Source organism: Osmerus mordax, chromosome 23 (genome assembly GCF_038355195.1).
Source record: "Osmerus mordax isolate fOsmMor3 chromosome 23, fOsmMor3.pri, whole genome shotgun sequence".
Classification (NCBI taxonomy): domain Eukaryota; kingdom Metazoa; phylum Chordata; class Actinopteri; order Osmeriformes; family Osmeridae; genus Osmerus; species Osmerus mordax.
Window position 1 is genome coordinate 9,790,699 of NC_090072.1, and position 20,780 is coordinate 9,811,478.

Consider the following 20,780-nt stretch of genomic DNA (forward strand, 5'->3'; position numbering starts at 1 on the left):
ACTTCACCCTACTTGCCTCGGGGGAATGTCCCTGTACTTACTGTAAGTCGCTCTGGATAAGAGCGTCTGCTAAATGACTAAATGTAAATGTGCAGCGCGCAGCTAAACTAGTGTCTGAGATCAAGACTTGTGACTTCACAAATGTGGCTTTTTGGAAACCGACCGGTTTACAGCCGCAGTTTCAAATTGTTTCAAATTTCAAATTTGCATAGGAAAGAGGTGTCAATGGACTTTGATGTTCACTGTATGTCCATTTTACCCACGAACTGTCGTTATTCAACTATGACAAAGTAAACTCGGTTTTGCATTCTATGACCCCTTTCAGGCTACAGTTCTTACTTTGAAATATGTTTAATTGTGGCCCCTCCTTTAACCCCCCTCATGTATCATCGGTCTCCCCTTTGCCGATTTTGTGATGGGAATTGGGGAACGAAAACACTTGTAGGTTTGTAGGTGTGTCTCGCCACCAAGCGTCAATTGGTGGCGCAGAATCAGAATTTGGTTTTATTCTCCATGTAGGTTTACACAAACATGGAATTTACTGTGGCCGGAAGGTGCAAACAATAAACATATACGGATCTTCAAGCAAAAAGTAGAAAAGTACAGTAGTCTAACTAATCCTAAGAACTAACAGTCTAAAAAATTAAACTATTTAACATATAAAATATAAATAGGGCTGGGAAAGTTAAAGCGTTAATCTTAGCAATTAATCTGAAATTATTAATGCATAGTAGTAATTTAACAGGTAGCTTGAATTTCCTGCTGGGCATTTCTGCCTGACGCACCTCCTCCAGTGCCCGTGGATCAGCTGCACGGTCGTCAGCCAAGAACCACCATTCACCGACGTTTCGCTCCTTTAATCCTGGAACTTCTCCTGGTGGCGGAGCAGTGGCAGGGACCTCTCCCTGTCACCCCCTGCAGCTGGTATCTGGGTTAGATGTTCTTTCCACAGCCCTTTCCCCTCCTCCTTAGACACAGACAAAATCTGCCCTTCTCCGCCTCCTCCTCGAGTTCTTTCGTTGCTTTCTTTAGCTTTCCTCCTGTCACGCCTGCTTCCTCAGTAGGCGTGTGGTTGACTGCCCCACAAAGCCTCGACATCCAACCTCCACTGGGTAGATGGTGGTCTTCCAGCCAGCCTCCCTGCACTCCGCAGCCAGTTCCGAGTACTTGGTCTTCTTTCGTTAGAAAAAATAATTTTGCGCTATTAACGCAAGACCATATTTGCGTCTATGGAACCCGAAAATGCTCAAACTATTATTTGCAACAGGAAACGTTTATTCCTCTTTTTGGGAGAGATTTCAACTTCTATTAATCGTGACTCGGATAAACCTCATCGGCTGCGTCCTGCGATAGCCTTCTGCATCTGTCCTGTGCTGTAACAGCCTGGCTAGCGATCTAGCTAGCTAACCTTCACACTCAGTGTGAACAATAGAACTAAGCAAACCAACGTCCAACACGACACATATCAAACACGAGTTTAACAATAGAAACTTAAACAATGCTTCCGTCAACAAAATTAACCCCCCAACTCAGTCCCCTTCTGTCCTACCGCAAGCCATGCTGAAAACCAAGAGCGCAGTTGCGACCCTACATGAACACCGGTGTGAATACAACATAAAAACTAAATTTCCCATTAATGAATCATTTGAACCCATCCACCACAGAGGACCTCAATCGGATCAGTACAGAGGCGCCCTCCCTGGAAATGTTTGATGCCTCTAAATGTGCTGAAAACTGTCTGTCAACCGACTGTCTGCTACACTACAAAGCTTGGCCAAGCGAGTCAGTTTGAAACAATGTTACAATGAATACAAAAAAGTAATAAATGAATATGTAATTAATAAATAAGTAACCAATCCTGGTTCCGGTAAATTTTGTAATTCATTTAATAGTCTAATAATGATGTAATGTTTAAAGTTTTTTTAAACAGAAACTGACCGTGCCCCAAAATGTTTGTCTGTGACCCGGAAAGTTTTTCACTTGGGGGCACATCTGCTCCAGCAAAAAAAAGTTAGCGTAGAGCCCTATCCAGTATTTTTGATAACCTTCGGGGTTTAAACTTCAAATATTGAACGTGCACTTAAACACTTTGTTGTTTATAAAGTTGCTGCGTATATTTGATGGGAATGGCTATTCTGTAGTTCCCAAGAGAGACACAGTTCAAGAGATGTCATAACATTTTCTATTTTAAATAAACTTGTGTTAATTGATTTAATTCAGGGTTTTACATGATGATAACGAGCTTGGGAAAAATGCGATTAATCACAGCATATTGTGCAATTATTATATATATATATATTTTTAGCGATTCCCAGCCCTAATATAAAAATAAGAATATGAATGGGCAATAGTGCAAATAAGGTGGCTTGTGTGTAGTGCAACAGGTGTCGGATGGACTAATAATGGGTAATAGTTAAATGTCAGTGCGAGTCCTTGGCCTTGTTGGAGAGGCCAGTAGCGGATGGAAAGAAACTGTTCTTGTAGCGTGAGGTTTTGGTCCTGATGGACCGCAGCCTTTTGCCGGAGGGGAGTAGCTGGAACAGGGAGGGTCCAGGGTGGGAGGAGTCGGCGACAATCTTCCTCGCACGCCTCAGGGTCCTCGAGGTGTGCAGGTCCTCGAGGGTAGGCAGATTGCAGCCAATCACCTTCTCAGCAGCCCAGATGATACGCTGCAGTCTGCTCTTGAACTTGGCAGTGGAAGCAGAGTGCCAGATGGTGAAGGAGGATGTGAGGATGGACTCAATGATGGCTGTGTAGAAGTGCACCATCATTGTCTTTGGCAGGTTGAATTTCTTCAGCTGCCGTAGGAAGTACATACTTTGTTGTGCTTTTTTGGTGAGGGAGCTGATGTTCAGTTCCCACTTGAGGTCCTGGGAGACGATAGTGCCCAGGAAGCGGAAGGACTCCACAGTGTTGACTGGGGAGTAGCACAGGGTGATGGGGGTGAGTGGGGCTATATTCTTCCTGAAGTCCACAACCATCTCCACTGTCTTAAGAGCATTGAGCTCGAAGTTTTTCTGGCTGCACCAGGTCACCAGGTTGTCAGCTTTCCACCTGTAATCTGACTTGACCCGTCAGAAATGAGCCCAATGAGGGTGGTGTCAAGGCGACGGGTCTGTAGTCATTGAGTCCTGTTGGCCTTGGCTGTTTGGGCACAGGGATGATGGTGGAGGACTTGAAACAGGCTTGTACATGGTATGTCTCCAAGGAGGTGTTGAAGATGGTGGTGAAAATCGGAGACAGCTGGTCAGCGCAGTGCTTGAGGGTGGCTGGAGAGACAAAGTCCAGCCCAGCTGCTTTGCAGGGGTTCTGCCTCTTGAAAAGTCTGTTATCTTCTCTCTTCTGAATGGAGAGAGTTGTCTCTGTGGGGGAGGGGGGGCTCTTGGGTGGGGAGTTGCAATTCAGGACAGTCCAATTGTCTTTCAAATCACACCGTTAACGGTGTGGGGGGCTCTGGGCTTGTAGTTGGTAATCTGCCTGAGCCCTCTCCAGACAGAAGCAGAGTCGTTAGCAGAGAATTGGTGTTTTAGTCTCACTGAGTACAGCCATTTAGCCTCTCTAACCAATCTATCCCCACTCCTAAACGCTTGCTCCTTCACCATCCTCAAACTCCTGAGCTTTGCAGAGAACCAGGGCTTGTCGTTGTTGAAGTTCACCCTGGTGCGTGTTGGAATACAGCAGTCCTCACAGAAGCTGATGTACGACGTCACAGTCTCATCCAGACTACTGGTAGAAGTCGTGTACAGTCAGTAGAGTACAAGCATGCCTGTAGATCCTCCATAGCCTCACTGTTTTGATCTCCTCACAGTAGGTTTACAGAGCTTTAGTTTCTGCCTGTATGCAGGAATCAGGTGGACCATGGCATGGTCAGTGACCCAGTGCTGCTCGAGGAACGGCTTGGTAGGCTTTACCGACTGTGGTGTAGCAGTGATCCAGTGTTCCCTTCTCTGGTGGGGCATTTGATGAATTGTCTGTATTTGGGGAGTTTGTGGCTGTGATTACCTTTGTTAAAGTGGCCGAGTACGATAACCAAAGAATCCGGATTTGCTCGCTCCACACGCAAAATCTGGTCGACGAGCATGCGTTGGGCCTCTTTAACCTGCGGACCCGGCCGCAAGTACACTCCTACCAGAATGAGCGACGCAAACTCGTGAGGCGAGTACAAAGGTTTACAGTTTATAAAAAATGATTCCAGATCCGGGGAACAATGTTGCAGAATCACTGTCAAATCTACACACCAGCTAGCCTGGCTCTGCCCTCCTACGTACTTCCGCTCAATTTTATTTTTGCTTCTGTACATAGGTCTGCCCATGAGGTACGTAAGTCATATTTTCAGGTTTTCCGGGAATCGAACTGGCAACCTTCTGATTACTAGCCCGATACCCCAACTGCTGAGACTCCCTTATGGCAGATCAGAGTGGCTCTGGGCAGATCCAATAGTTTTAAACTTCGACAGAGTACCCGCCTACAAGGAAGTCAACGCTTGTCAATGGAGCGAGGCCAGACTCTCTGTACAAATGCAATGTACGAGAGTCTGGTTAGGACCAGGCTACACACCAGCCACTGTCAATGTAAAAACAAATACCACCTCCTTTTGTTTTGCGGGAGAGTGCTGTGTCCTGATCAGCTCTCAGGAGTTGAAAGCCTGGCAGTTGTAACGCCGCGTCCAGGATCAAATCACACAGCCATGTGTCTGTGAAGCACAAAACCGAAGATGAAAGAAAGTCTCTGTTTTTCACCATCAATAGCTGAAGTTCGTTGCACAGTGAGCGTACGTTGGAGAGGAAAAAACTTTGAATCACTGTTCAGATCCCACGCCTGCGTAGCTGAACTAGCGCTCCTGCTCGCTTTCCTCTTCTACGGCGTTTCACTGCTTGAGCAAAGCCTAGCGCGGCTTTGACTAGAATAGTTTCCCTAATGTTTAGTAGTTTGTCTCTCGTTAGAGAACTCCGAAAAACTTGGCAGAACACTGAATTAACTGACAAAACAGGGCGCAACAATAGACCGAGGCAGCCATCAGCGGCGCCATCTTGGATCAATGATCAATTATTGGCTCAAATATATGCCTTGCCAATTGTGAAGTGTGATGGAAAAATGATTGTCCACAAACCTGACCATCCTGCATAGCAAAACATGAGATTTTCAAAATCCAGATCATTCTAATCCAGATAAGCATTCATTTTCTTCGACCTGGTTCGATTTTTATGAGGTGTTGCGTCTGTCATATACACATCTGACAAATCAAAATTAAAGTGGTTGACCACGTCACAACTGCAGTGTTTCCTCTATGTTGATTTTGCAATGGCGGCCCGCGACGGATACATTTCTGCCGCCACGGTATCAGAAATAGGGCTGTAAAAAGGCAGTCTATCAGCAGTGATTGTTAGAGTGCATGTCGGAGAATAGCACGGACACGCGCTTCACACCGCAAGCGGGCACGCGCGCCACTGTGCGTCCTTGAGAACTGTCGTATAACTTATGTTGTCAGTTCATTTAAGCCTGTTATTGTATTAGTCTCTGAGTTTTTGCTAATTTAAATTAAGTTAACTGGTGATTTTCGTTGTTTGTATTCTTCACCTGCTAGCTAAATTGCACGTGGCTGTTGATTCGATAGCGATTGCTGAACGTTTGTATTTTAGGTGCATTATTATGTTGAAGTAGTTACACTGCTTTAAGATAATGTAATAAATAGTGGGTTTATTATTATTATTTGCTACAGAATGCTTAGCCTATACTGTATGTCAAGATCAAATTAAGCAGACAGTGAACACGTGCTTTAGAGTTTCGTCTTAATTTTTTTTACATTGAAATATATTCATATGATAATTCGGTGTTGTTTAAATTTCTATATTAAGTATTTAATGCCTTTTAAAATTCAAAACATTATGTCACTGATTTGCTTCCATAAGAGCCTGTTCACGCCCTATTAAGCCCCATTGTACCGAATTTGGTTGCAGTTCCACCAGAATTCCACTGGGGGTGATGTTTATTCATGTCGCGTCCAAGACGTCAGAAAACTATTGAGTCTTGATGAATGTAGAAGTTGTGTTCCGTGGTAGGTTAGCTAGCTGCAGAGCTGTATCAGCAATCTCACATTTACATTACATTTAGTCATTTAGCAGACGCCTGGGGTGTTGTTAGACATAAAGCCCTACTGGGGCACAGGCCCATATTCATATCCCTTGTTTTCTTCCAAGCTTGCTGCACAAGGCACTACAAGGCTATAGAAACTCCCTTTGCTGAACCCACTATACAACAGTTCAGGGACGCAAGTTTGATATCAGCTTTGGCAGGGACATCAATAGTTAAAGCGAGCGCGCATTTTTTTTGCATTCATTTGAGCGCAAATACAGTTTTTTGAGCTTAATGTTAGGCTATATTGTTTTTATGTTGTAGTCAAAATAAGATGATCGGTAGGCCCATCATGTATAAACTTTCTTTAGTTTTGTAATGTTTTCTTAGCCTACCTCAATTCTAACTTGTTTGCCGAGTCCGACACCTGGACTTCTGTGTGCGTGCTGCAGGGGCTTTTTGGCAAGCTCAGAAGAGCGCGCTGACGTGAAATTCTGCGGTCATCAGTTTGTGTTTTGATTTTACAAGCGTCGATTGGGATACTGCGTAAAAAATTTCCTGGAATTATCAATCTAAATGAATGCACTGACTATAATAAAGTACATTTTTTTTAACTCAAACTTTAGATTTTACTGGGGCACAGCAGATTTATACTGGGGCACATGCCCCAGTAAAAAGGGTCTGACGACGCCCCTGGCGACTTACAGTAAGTACAGGGACATTCCCCCGAGGCAAGTAGGGTGAAGTGCCTTGCCCAAGGACACAATGTAATTGCATGGCCGGGAATCGAACCGGCAACCTGATTAATAGCCCGATTCCCAAACCACTCAGCCATCTGACAATCTTCACATCCTTTGGTAGTTGATAGCAGCATGGTCAGACACTACGCAGAAATGGGGCGGCTCGCAAGTAAATTGTAGGGAAGGCTACCCCTCCCTCATATTTATTTCCATCTCATTTGAAAATTCTAAATAGATGGTTCATCATCTTCTAATTAAAAGACAAAGATTGTTCTGACTATGAAGGATACTTCAACAAGAGTTTCTTTGCCATTTCGGTGGAGGGAAGGTACCATGGGTGCATCATTAGGAACATGCGCACCAAGGAAGGTTCTTTCAGAGTGCCCTTCTCATCTGGAAGAAGTAAAACACATCACACCATTTTAAAACAAGGCAAACAATCAGTTTCAAAGGACTATCACTTTGTGATTTCAGGCAGTCTACAATCAATAGATGGGCATACCACTGGAAATATACACCTCAAAATTATAGAACATAGTTAGAACATTTAAGTGTTACAGTACAAGGCAGAGTAGCAGACCAACCAAATGCTTGGATGCATGCATCAACAAGTTCATCCACCGTGGCTGACTGGTCTAAAGAACTGTGCTCCATCTTTTTCTTTCCTTTCCTCTTAGTTTTGGTCTTCTTTTCCTCTTCCTATCTCTCAGCCACTCCTGAAAACAAAATCAAGAAGAACACATTGAAACACTTGTTTTTTTTGCAATGTCTTAAGAGTTTGTGAAATTGATGGAAATGAAAGCTTATTTGAATAATGTAGATTTAAGTTTTAGTATCTGGTCCTGGAAGATCAGAGGGCGACACTTTATATTAAGGTTGCATTAACTACCATGCAAGTTCATAGCAATACCTAAAATAACAACACAGTTGGTACATAGGAATTGCTATTAAATCAAATGGTTGTTAGCTGTATTTGTTTTTACAAAAGTGTAAGAATGCACAGATTTGGGGAGGGGTGTAAAGGGTCATGATTGTAGTAAAAGGGCAGTTAATACAGATTTTCTAGTAGAAAGTCCAACCTCCTCCATAAAGTAATAAAGTATAACTACCTAGCAGTTAGTTTCTATTTCACTACAAGGTTGTAACTAGGTATTATTATGTAGTTACGTGGCAGTAAGTGTTGCAGATCAGTGTCTAATGAATTGACCATTTCCTTTTCAAAGAAATTGATTGACGTTGAGTAAGTATCCCTAACCAACTTGCACAATCTATCTAATGAAGTGTGCATTAATAGCATTTTACTACACAGTAGATTTTAACTTTTTCAACAGATGCTGAACTATGTACAAAGCCTTAATTAATTGTTCTTTAACAATCCTCATTATCATGACCACATGTCTGGTAAAAAAACTGTTTGTCTAAAAAATACATCTATGTTTCAATGCACAGGCGCAAACATTACTGTGGGAATATCATTCGTCCAAGATGGAAAGCCACAAAAGACAGACAGCTGATCTCAGTGTCAAGCCTCTTTTCACCAGGAAAACCACAATTTATCACTTCCTTAAATAGCACTGCAGTCATTACATATAATGTACATTGTTGCTGTATTGTTTTCCAGTGCAAAAGGACATGCATAGTACAGGACATGTCAATCTTCTAACATTGTAGCGTAGTAAAAAGCCTTATCGTGGTTTCCTTAGTAAGCTATTTAAGTCCCAGCAGGGAGCCATGGCAACACATCTTCACTCCCTCAACATACGCAAAAGCTTGCATCAACACAGACACACAAACACACACACACCCTTCTTTCCATATAAGGACAGCCTGACCAAATATACTGCAAAGCTACGACTCACTGAAAGCCTTGGGAAGACCATAAGAAATGATGGGTACATTTTATTTTTGCACTAGTGTTTTAAATTAAAATGGTCTTTGAATGCCATTAGGTAGCTGTTGCCTGCTGTAGCTGTTTGACTTTACAGCAGCATTTGTATACATAGCTAAATACAATGCACTTGAGCATCTCCACTTAAACACTTTTGTTAAATGGGGGTGGTTGCTACAGTATGCATTAGATCTTGCATTAACAGAGAGGGAGATGATGCATGTTGAGGTAATTAAAAGTGTAAGACTGCATGTGTTTGTGTGTGTTTTGCAGGTTTAGGTCTCAGCCTCTGCCAGAAGGGGTGTCTCATGCGTGGGAATGAATGAAGGCACTGCAGCAGAAGTGTGCCTGTGTGTAACAATGAAGCCTTCCCCTGGCTGTTTCTGCAGCAGAGTGGTGGGCGGACATACTCAATTACAGACTTCATGAGCTGTCTGAGACACACACACAACAAAGAAAGAGACGGGGAGACAGAAAAATAGATAGTTTTGAACTCTCCATCAGTCACAGAGACCAGGTGAGAAAAGAGGAACTAGAGAGTATGGGAAGGGCGAAAGGAAAAGGAGGGAAAGACAGCTTTACCCCCTTGTCATTAGTCTAGGATGATCTGCCTCTATGTGGTTGTGGAAGCCCAGTGGCATACGTTCAGAATTACTACAAGTCAGTCAAGTCAGACTGAGCCAAGCCATTAAGCCAAAGACATGCCAAGTCCAAAACATACTGGTTGGAGTTGAAACTGGCACAATCCTAGATTTGTATTTTATTCATCCACTATCGGGGATGCGTATGTGTCTTTTGCTTTGCAACTCAAAGGTTCATTGGAGTGGTCTTATGAAATAAAGCAACCAACTTCTCAACTAAACAAGCACCTGTCATCTTGTTCATTAGAGCCAAAGAGTATGCAACTGGTCGTGCGCACCATTAGTGCTGACTGTATGACCTCACAATGCCACTGTTTATGCCCACTATTGTCTGCACCTGTTAGCCAAAAAAGGCACATTTTGTACTGACAGAACTGACAGTTTCACCAGATTTATCAATCAGGTGACAGTTGTTTTTTGTATTACTGAGAACAAATCTCTCCATCCCTCTTTACAGACTAGACAAGATAAAATAGAGGATTTTTACCTTTAACAACCTCTTTGGTTCTCGATCTCACACTCTTTCTTGCTGTCTCCCTTCAAGTTTAGTTTCAGTACAGGTTTGTAAGACAAAGGTTGTTTTCAGTTCTCTCTACTCGCAGCTCTTTCCCTCTCTCCCTTTAACTCATGAATGGCATGTTGGTGGTCTGTGCCGCAATCACTTTGGTGTCATTCCTGTTGCCTGGTGACGGGTGCTAGGACTATCGATCTGGAGAGATCAGGGGGTGAGACAGGAGGATAGGGGGCATCGGGGAGATGAAGGAGATGCTGATCCACAGTTGATTTGTTGCAAATACATACATTAAACACAAAATCATGCATATGTATCTACACAAATGTCCCTACACAGACACACAATCACTCATCCTCTATGACGATGGTGTTCTTGCATGTCTCCATGCAACAGTAAACAGAAGACCAAAACTATTTACAAATCGGAGACGGATACTGAAATGAACTGGTCAAAACGATATTAATACATCATACTGTTTTCAGGAGTCCCAAGGACATTTATAGTATGTTTGTAACAAAAACATATTGTAAAAACATATTTGCTGTAACAAAAACTAGCAGCCAATAATATTTGGAGGATGTTTTCTTATTGATGTGGGTTATCTGAGCTGTCGTCAATGCATACCAACAGGTGTCAGGGGATATGGCATAGTGGTGCTTGCTGTAGCACTGGTTTTAGCTGCAGACATGATCTCATCAGCAATCCGATGAAGCTTAGAATAAAACGGATTTGTCTGGTAAAACACTATCCAGTGGACAGACGCAGCACACATACACTTTGATGCAGTCAGATGGATATATACAAACACATGCAAACACGTATTCTGTTTCTGTTCACACAAACAATGATGTCCATCACTATATTGATACTAATGAACCAATCTCAATGATAGCAGTTATTACTCTGGTCTGGTGTGCATGCTTCACTGGCCATTGATTGTTCTATATGCTCCCTGACAGAATTATTGGAAGAACACTTGATTTATGTTAACAATGATAATAGACTGAATGACAATAGAAACTAGAGAGGGTACAATTTCTGGGGAAATTGTGAGGTGTGCTTGTGTCGGTTGCAGGTGGGACAGTTTTTGTATTTATTTTTTATTTATTTTTACTATATCACCTCCAAACCTATTGTTTAAACTAATATCAAACATCCCAAAATTTGGAGAATGTTCATGGGTATACTTAAATAATATTTCTGTATATTTTAAATAAGTATGCATACTTATTATGTAGGAAGATTGCATAGATTAAAAAGCATATGTTGCTGCTCATTTACACTTCAAAATACTAAGAGTGAAGTGTAGAATGAAACAAGGTTCTCTTCTCATTTCCGAGTGCGAGAGGGACTATGTGGCAGCCTCACATAGTTCAAAGAGTTGCATCAAAACAAAGAAATCGGCAAATCCAGTGTAAAAATGGTCCTAACCTATATGACTAACTTCCCCTTTGTAAGCATTTACTCATATTGCATTCATTCATTTATAAGAAACCTCCTTTGAAACAAGCCTTTTCCATCTACACATGATACAATATACTTACAACTTAAAACTATAATTTGTAAGTATGTTAAGGGTTCCCCAGGTGGTTGAACTCCTGTTCCCCCAGTGCTCTGTTAGAGACTGTGGTAAAGATGAAACTTGTTATACATGATGATAACCATAAAATAATGAATGAAACGTATGTTGTGAGTAAATCCTATTGTATAACTGAGATGAGTAGCCTAAAATAATAACACAGTGCATATCATACAGTGCAATGGCTATAGTTTGTGTGCCTGCAACAGAACGTAGGATTGTTAAAAACAACACGCACAATAACAATATTAACCCGTTAAAGAGTAGCGTGGCTCCCATAGAGTAACATCACAAATATGATTTCGAACATTCCAATTTAGTATTTTCCGAGGGACTATGCCACAAACGCTTTAGTATGGCTTCAAAATGTATTAATGAGAAGGCTAACAAGTAACACTAGCATGGTAGTAGGTAACTTAGCCCGGAACCTAACTAAAGCTAGCTAGCTATCGTTTTGGAAGAAGAACTAGGCATTGTCGGTTTGAATTTGGATACATTTCAGTAAATGACAGTAGGCTACACTAGACGCAAGGCCGGATTATGGACCTGGCGCATGGGGCCTGGGCCCAGGGGCCTCTGGCTATTAGGGGCCTCGGGCTCCAAGCCCCGATGGCCCGACGGTCTGAGGCCCCTGAGACAATCTACTATGAATGCAAAATGTAGATTGACAGGCCCCATAAATTGCCCCATGACTGCCCTTTCTACACCTCATCCCTTACCAGGGCCCTTGACTCAATTTAAACTCATACCAAGGCCCACCAGCTCCACCTAAACTCATACCAGGGCCCCCCAGCTTTACCTAAACTCATACCAGGGCTCCCCAGCTCCACCTAAACTCATACAAGGGCCCCCCAGCTCCGCCTAAACTCAAGGAACCACATTGCTTCACTTGGAGGACCATATCCACCACTGAGGACACCGAGGTCTGGACCTCTGTATTTTTTTTCCCGAGGTGTATATTAAAATAATTGCCTGATAACTTTGGTGCCCAACCTTCAAGTGACTACTTGCTTGAGATGGCCAATGAAATTGGCTGGGGGGCATCCCCACCCAGTCAGACATCGTCTGACAAACAGCTACAGTGCGCGGTCACGCTTCGTTAAACAGTGGCTGTCCATGATTAAACCAGCTAGCTACCAGCAAACATTAATTCCAACCCCCCTAGTTGTTTTTGGAGCTCTGTATTTTTCTAACTCTGCATACGGCACTTCACACCACAGATGTTGCAGCGTGCTATACTATGCCTGCAGTAATGGATGACCTTATCAAATTATACTTTTCTATCGGCTTTAGCAATAAGGAAATACTCATGATTTTAGGGGGGGGGGGGGGGGAACAATTGCTTTGTTTTCGTTCAGTGGGAGGAGTTGTTGCCCCTTGATTTATACCATAAAGCCTACATGTAATTCCAAATATGTAAATCCAACAATACATTTACCTACTACTGAAAGAAAGTAGGTAGGTACACAATAAACTAACACACGTGATGATTCCAATAAGATTTCTGTTCAAGAGAGAAAACAACTTTAAACATGCATCTTAAAAGTAACATATACATTTGGTTCACCCCTGGTCTGTATATATAAAACCATACACTCTGTTAACAGATCCTTTCCCCAGGTCAAGAGTATGGGCCGTATTCTCTGTTAACGGATCCTTTGCCTCAGATCAAGAATACAGATTGTTTTACATATTTGTTTAAATACTTCACGCGACCAGAGTTCTTGTACGCTATCAGAGTTTGCCAACTCTGACCTAGACAAAGTAAAAATAGCAAGTCAAATAATGACCCAAATTTACTAAACCAAGATTCTACAATAATATAACTAATAAAAGTAGGAAAACCCTTTTGAGATAAAATTACTTAAATTCTTCGGTAAAAAGGTAGGTTTTAAGCTGTCTTTTAAAAATGTCTAGAGTGTTTGCTTCCCTAATATTTATGGGTAATTTGATCCATAGTTTTGGGGCGTAATTGACAAAGGCAGAATCACCAATCTTCTTATGACTGCTTCTGGTGACCTCTAATAGGCCTGCATTTGATGATCGCAGTGTTCTAGCTGGTGTGTAGTTTATAAAGGAGTTAGCAATGTAGCTAGGTCCTTGTCCGTGTAGAGCTTTGTATGTGAGGAAAATGACCTTAAAGTCAATTCTGAAGGTAACAGGGAGCCAGTGTAAAGTAGCTAGGACAGGACTAATGTCTTCTCTCCTTTTAGTTTTGGTTAATAATCTAGCTGCAGAATTTTGAATGAGCTGTAGTCTTTCAGTGGTTTTCTTGGGAAGTCCAGTGAAAAGTGCGTTACAGTAGTCCAGCCGGCTGGATATAAAAGCATGAATTAACTTCTCTGCATCATTTTGGTTTATGAATGGTCGTACCTTTGCTATATTCCTCAGGTGAAAGAAAGCTGTTTTGGTCACTTTATTAATGTGAGAGTTGAAATTCAAATCTGAGTCCAGGATTACACCGAGACTCGTCACCTCTGGTTTAAGACAGGGGGTTAAGCCTCCAAGATTCTTAATAAGCATCTCTCTTTTGGATTTGGAGCCACATAGTAGGACTTTGGTTTTGTCTTCATTTAATTTAAGAATGTTATCATTCATCCATTTGTTTATTGCCAACAGGCAGTTGGTAATGGAATTGATGGCCGTTGCATCGTTGGGTTCAGTGGATATATATAGTTGTGTGTCATCCGCATAGCTATGGAAATCTATGTTATGTTCTCTGATTATGTCGCCGAGTGGTAACATATAAAGAGAAAAAAGTAATGGACATATTCCTTGAGCAACCCCGTAGCAGTTCTCATGTTTCTTGGACCTATGGTCACCTAAACTAACATAAAACTTCCTTCCTGTGAGATATGATTTCATCCAGTTCAATACACTATCCGTGAACCCAATAAGCTTTTCCAGTCTATTGATTAGGATGTCGTGATCAATTGTATCAAATGCTGCACTGAGATCTAACAGGATAAGGATAGAGACTTTATTTGCATCAGAGTTTAGTCTGAGGTCGCTAATTATTTTGGTGAGAGCAGTTTCAGTACTGTGATATTTCCTGAAACCTGACTGCGAGACTTCCAGGATGTTATTTTCTTCAAGAAAAGAATTTAATTGGACTAAAACTATCTTTTCCAGTACTTTACTAATAAATGGAAGGTTTGATATTGGTCTGTAATTTGCAAGTAGACTGTTATCCAATTTGGGTTTCTTTAATAGTCGGAGTCAGTTGGCTGAGCGGTGAGGGAGTCGGGTTAGTAATCCGAAGGTTGCCAGTTCGATTCCCGGTCATGCCAACTGACGTTGTGTCCTTGGGCAAGGCACTTCACCCTACTTGCCTCGGGGGAATGTCCCTGTACTTACTGTAAGTCGCTCTGGATAAGAGTGTCTGCTAAATGACTAAATGTAAATGTAATAGGGGCTTTACAACAGCTGTTTTGAAGGCATCTGGGAAGACGCCAGTTCTAAGGGATGTGTTTATAATCTCTAGCCCCGGACCTGAGACACTATGAAACACTCGCTTAAAGAATGTTGTGGGTATAGGATCAATATCTGAGGTTGTGGAGTTAGATTCGCTGACAATTTTGGAAAGTTCACTAAGTGTGATACGGGTAAATGTGCTCATGGTTATGTTGCAGAATCTACTGATGTCAGTTTCGACCCCACTATTAATAATACTAGCTCTGATCAAAGTTATTTTGTTCTTGAAGAACAAAGCAAGCTCTTCACATTTAACTGCTGAGGATGGAGGTGGAGCAGGGACAATGTTTAGCAGCTGGTCAATGGTGGAGAAAAGAACTCTGGAATTTCTGGCATTTTCTGTAATAATGTTGGAGAAATATACTCTCCTTGCTAGACGGATGGTTTTGTTATAGGTGGTTAGTGTATCTTTGTAGATATTGTAGTGGATAGTGATCTTTGTTTTCCTCCATTTTCTCTCTGCTGCACGGCATTTTCTTTTCGTTTCACTAACATTTTTATTTCTCAGCCATGGGGAGGTTCTGCTTGTGCACTTCTTTTTGGTTTTCAGTGGTGCAACACACCACTAACACAGTCTAACACAGATAATAGTGCATCATTGAGGTTCTCTACCATTTCATTCAGAGAGCAATCATGGTTAGTCGGCTCATATAGAGCAAATTGTTCAGAAAATGTCATCATAGCTGTATCGTCTAAATATCTTCTATGGACTAAGAATTCTTTTTTGCTTTTTGTTAGGATAATTTCCACATTAAAAAGTATATAATGATGGTCTGAGAGGGGTAGATCAGTTATTGAAATATTATTGATATTTAGTCCAGTTGTTATCACTAGATCTAGTGTGTTTCCGTGCCGGTGTGTTGGGTCTGTTATGTGTTGAGTTAGATTGAAACTGTCAAGGAGATTTAAGAGCTCAATAGTTCTTGGGTCTGCTTTTTTATTTACTTGGATATTTAAGTCTCTGTTTAAAACTACTTTGTCATATCTAGTGACACATAGCGATAATAGTTCAGAGAATTCTTGTATGAATATTGGCGAGTGCTTGGGTGGCCGATATATAATAACAAAAAGTACTGATTCGGTTTTCAGCTCTATAGCAATATATTCATATGATGTGAATTCACCTAGCTCAGTGATTTTGAACAACAGTTTAGAGGAGAAAATAGCTGCGACTCCTCCACCTTTTTTGATGTCCTAGAAACTTGGTGAAAGCTGTAATCAGGCGGACACACTTCAATCAAAGTTGCTGTTGCCGTGTCATTGTTTAGCCAGGTTTCTGTTAGACAGATGCAGTCTAAGTTGTTTTCTTTGACCAGATCATTAACTAGAAATGTTTTGTTATTTAGTGATCTAACATTTAGAAGGGCCAGTTTCATCTGTGGGGTATTAACAGATAAAACAGGGGTAGATAAATCTGTTGGAAGAATATGGATAGTTCTGTGACTTCTAACACTAGTTTCAGGTTTGTAACCATGCATTTTACCATGCCATTTTCTGTTTACATTTACATTTAGTCATTTAGCAGACGCTCTTATCCAGAGCGACTTACAGTAAGTACAGGGACATTCCCCTGAGGCAAGTAGGGTGAAGTGCCTTGCCCAAGGACACAACGTCAGTTGGCATGACCGGGAATCGAACTGGCAACCTTCGGATTACTAACCCGACTCCCTCACCGCTCAGCCAACTGACTCCGACTATTAAAGAAACCCAAATTGGATAACAGTCTACTTGCAAATTACAGACCAATATCAAACCTTCCATTTATTAGTAAAGTACTGGAAAAGATAGTTTTAGTCCAATTAAATTCTTTTCTTGAAGAAAATAACATCCTGGAAGTCTCGCAGTCAGGTTTCAGGAAATATCACAGTACTGAAACTGCTCTCACCAAAATAATTAGCGACCTCAGACTAAACTCTGATGCAAATAAAGTCTCTATCCTTATCCTGTTAGATCTCAGTGCAGCATTTGATACAATTGATCACGACATCCTAATCAATAGACTGGAAAAGCTCGATTCCCTCACCACTCAGCCACCTGACTCCCACCTGACTGTTTGTGATGATGACCGGTATGTCCAATGAAATAGCATGGTGGCTGTCCTAGCGTAGCTTTTCTTTGGGAAAGTCTCTGTCACTGAGCTGTTCCATCACAAGGGAATTCATCCAGGGGGTGCAGATCTGTGCAGGGCCCATGTCCTTGCAGGAGGCTGTTTGAATGTTCTGTTCTGTTCCATGGGAGGTTGTTTGGGATACGTCAGTCAGCTTAGACACAACAGGGATAGGGAGAGAAGCTTGATTTGTGGTCAGGAGCACGTGATTGATGTTTGCTGTTAGTAGTCGAGATCCTCTACGGTTTGGGTGGAGTCCGTCAGCTTGAAAACGGTCTGCACAGTTCCAGAACACATTGAAGTTATCGATAAATCTCAGTTTGTGTGTCAGACAGACAGATGCCAACCATGTTTTGACAGATAGTAGTCGACTGAAGGCTTCTTTTCCTCTGCGAAAGCATGCAATCGGTCCACTGATGAATACATCTTGATATCTTTTGAGTGTGTTCAGTAGCTGGGTGAAATGTTTTTTAAGTATCTCAGTGCCAGTTTTCTTGTGTAGGATATCAAACGAGCCAGTGTGGATGATAATCTTAGGGTTGTTTGGTTTATTGTTGAGGATTGTTTGTACCTCTGAGGACAGTTTCTCGACAGATGTGTTGCTAAGACAAATATTTTCTGTCTTTGCCAGTTTAACATGTGCTGTCATGGCATCTCCAATCAAGATAGTGGCCATATGTGGTGTTGTGTTTGCATTTCTAACGTTTGCCTTATCAGTAGCTGCGGGGCCAGTTCTTATCTTATTTGGGTTAGCAATGATAGGACCTTGTGCTAGACCAAGGTTAGACACTGCGTCAGTGCTAGCAGTAGATTCTATAGTGCTAGCAGTGTTAGCTCCTCTAAGTGTTGATGGGATGTGGGTAGTCTTAGCATACCTTGGATCTTGATAATCCTGTGATATTGTTGTCTGATTAGGCTTGATAGGGGGTCGAACAGCGCCCCGAGTGGTCCGAGAGGGGCTTGGAGTGAAATGGGGGACTCCCGGTCGCAGCAGACGATGATGTGTTGGATTTGCATGTGTGTAGTAGCTACCATCATGGTGTGTCGGCGATCTGGGCCCTTCATGTTTGTTAGCTGCGTGGCTAGCACTCCTGTGCCTCTTCGCCTTGGATTCCACACACAAGGGAGAGAAAGTTCCCAGTGGTTCGAAACTGTTTCTGAGTGTGACAGGAGGAGAGGTGATGCGGGAAGAGTTTCTGCCTCGCATTTTTTGCTGTTTATCCTTGGTGACAGTCCCATCTCTGATAAAGGTAGAAGCGGCGCTAGGCCTCTTTGGTTTAGCGCCGAGAGCAGGCCATGACTCATCCGGTCCAACGGCCGGTGGAGAGAAAGCTGGTTCCAAGGGTGGCTCATTGGCAGGTAGCTTAGCCTCCGGGCTAGGTAGCATGGAATCTATGAAGTCTTCGGTCTCTCTGATATCTAAGAGGGTTCTGACTCTTAGCTCCAGTTCGACTATCCTCTGAGTAAGTTGTTTGCAGTCATTACAAGCCATAGTTCTACAGGGAACAAGCTTTAGTTTGCTTGCCTGTGGTCAGTCTTGGAGGGCAGCCCAAAATACTTCTGTTCTCCTTGGGCTTCAGTCCTCTCAGGTTGTTCCTTTTTGTAGTATTTGATTTTGAGTAATATCTTCAAAAACTATCCAAATGATTGAAACTTCAGAGCATTTCTCCGTGAATAACTAGACAATACGATAGAAGCCAAGCAGGGAAGCAAGCAGGGAAGGTCAGGGGGAGGAGAGGGAAAGAAAATGTGACTGCCTTCGTTGAGAGCGTACTGTACTGTGGGTAGAACGTTACAGCTTAGCAACCAAACTATATCGTGATTCAACTCAGCCTCAGTTAGCTAGATAATATAATAATAATAAGATAAAAATTAACCTGACAAAGATGTGGACAAACATGGATCGTGAATTTTAGATTTACATGTAGCCTACGGGTAATTTATTCGAATGAAACAGTCAGGAACATGAAATAACGCGTTAGCCCCATTGCCAATAATCTAAATCATCACACATTCTACCTATGCGAAGCTAAACTAGTTTACATGCCTACAGTCTAGGTGTTTTCTAGCTGTTCTTGCATTTCTTGCAAATCAGCATTAATAAAAAGCAGATGAGAGTCTAGCTAACATTGACTTGACGGGCATGGCTGATGTTTGTCTATACCGTAGCTCTAGCATAGAAGATCCCTGTGCAAGCAAACAGGATCGACTTAATAGGTGGGTAACGTTAGCACTACAGCTTAGCAAACAAACTATTGTGATTCAACAGCTTCAGTTAGCTCTAGCTATCTTGCTGAAAAATAGATCTGGACAAACATTCATCTTGAATTGTAGATTTACATGACAACACAGGTTATTTATTTGAATGAAACACAGTCAGGAACAAGAAATAACGTTAGCCCCATTGCCAATAAACTAAATCATCACACATTCTACCGATGCTTGATACAGGCAGGATACGTTAGCATTGCTAATAACTGTTAGCAACAACATCATACTACAGCTTGCGGTTGTGATGAACATAAGGTCGGAACAGCCAGGGGTGCAGATGGAATTTTTGAACTGGGTGGGACCAAGCTGTCAGCAAATGATTCCAACTCAATTAGTTATTTTGTATAATGTATGTACATATATACAGTACCAGTCAGACTGGCAATGTTTATTGCAGCTTCAGTATATGAAGTTGCAATAGACAAACAATATATTTACATAAATAAAATAAGTATAACCTTCATAGCATGAAATGTGAAATGAAATTTACACTTTAGATTAAATATTCGGAATTCCCTTTGCAAGTATGACTTTTCTTTGTAATTGTTTTTCCAATAATAAACTAAACTTTTTTTTTTTTTTTGAATTCCCTCGGCAGCCAAACAAATTTACCCTCTAGAAGCAGACTCAATAGGTCCCAAAAACATCTCTCCTCCTTTCATTTCCCTGAAGATATTGCTGGGCTGTCTGTCTTGTCTGTCCAGTTTGTCAAGTCTGTCTTGGTGAATATGGCACACAGCAATGCCATTGAGCCTTTTTTGTGTCATGGTTGATCACAACCAATAGGTTAATGAAAGGGAGTGAGCCAAACATTTTCATTTTAACCAGCCAAACGAACGGGGCTACTAACGTAATCTCCATGGCAACCAGGAAGACTCCAAGTCAAAAAGCATTGCGTCCCTAGTGCCATCTGCGCGCATGGGAACAGCACCTCTTTTCAGCAACAGCTTCATAGCAAATCCTGCTTTACATTGTCCCAGGTTTTCAAAACTGTCCTAGGTGAAATGGTTAGAGCAAATTGAGGGTCGAACTGCACAGGGATCTTCTCATAGACAAACATCACAGCCCGTCGAGTGTTTTGTTCCTTGGGAAGACTGAAAAGTGTCAGCATTCCCTGTACAGCCTGGAACACTGCATTTACCACCGTAGTCCATTTTCAATATGCTAGTAAAACGTTCTTCTTTGTAACTCTGTGGAAGTACTGTGGAAGAAATTGTGATTTACGGTGTGCTTACATTATTCACTAATCAATAGAACTAGTCATTGGATACTAGTTAGTATGTTCTCATGTAAGCTTGCTATTAATAATAGTATATTGTGTCTACGTGTCAGGGTTAATAGATGTTCGTGATCATGAGAAACTACTGGGTAAACGTCCTTTGTCATGACTACAAGGAGAGCGCCAACTATGATCTCTCTAGTCTGAGTGGTCATGTGTTGGGAGCTGTGAATCTCTTCCTCTGAGACTGTTGTAACGTCATTACTGCCTGACTG

General features: G+C 41.9%; 1 protein-coding gene across 5 annotated transcripts in view; it reads right to left on the reverse strand.

Annotated features, from left to right (window-relative positions):
- The window catches only part of LOC136967464 (RAS guanyl-releasing protein 2-like), an 88,539-nt gene that overhangs the window by 53,534 nt on the left and 14,225 nt on the right, over nucleotides 1-20,780 (reverse strand). For 3 of the 5 annotated variants that reach the window (XM_067261260.1, XM_067261258.1, XM_067261255.1), the window contains exons 2-3: nucleotides 7,397-7,528; nucleotides 7,103-7,205 (exon numbers count right to left, since the gene is read on the reverse strand). In XM_067261260.1, the coding sequence (XP_067117361.1) occupies nucleotides 7,103-7,205; nucleotides 7,397-7,466 (173 nt within the window). In that variant the 5' untranslated portion in view covers nucleotides 7,467-7,528. Of the gene's footprint in view, nucleotides 1-7,102; nucleotides 7,206-7,396; nucleotides 7,529-9,828; nucleotides 10,051-20,780 lie in introns of all 5 variants that reach the window. The other 2 variants (XM_067261256.1, XM_067261257.1) reach the window with 1 other exon arrangement.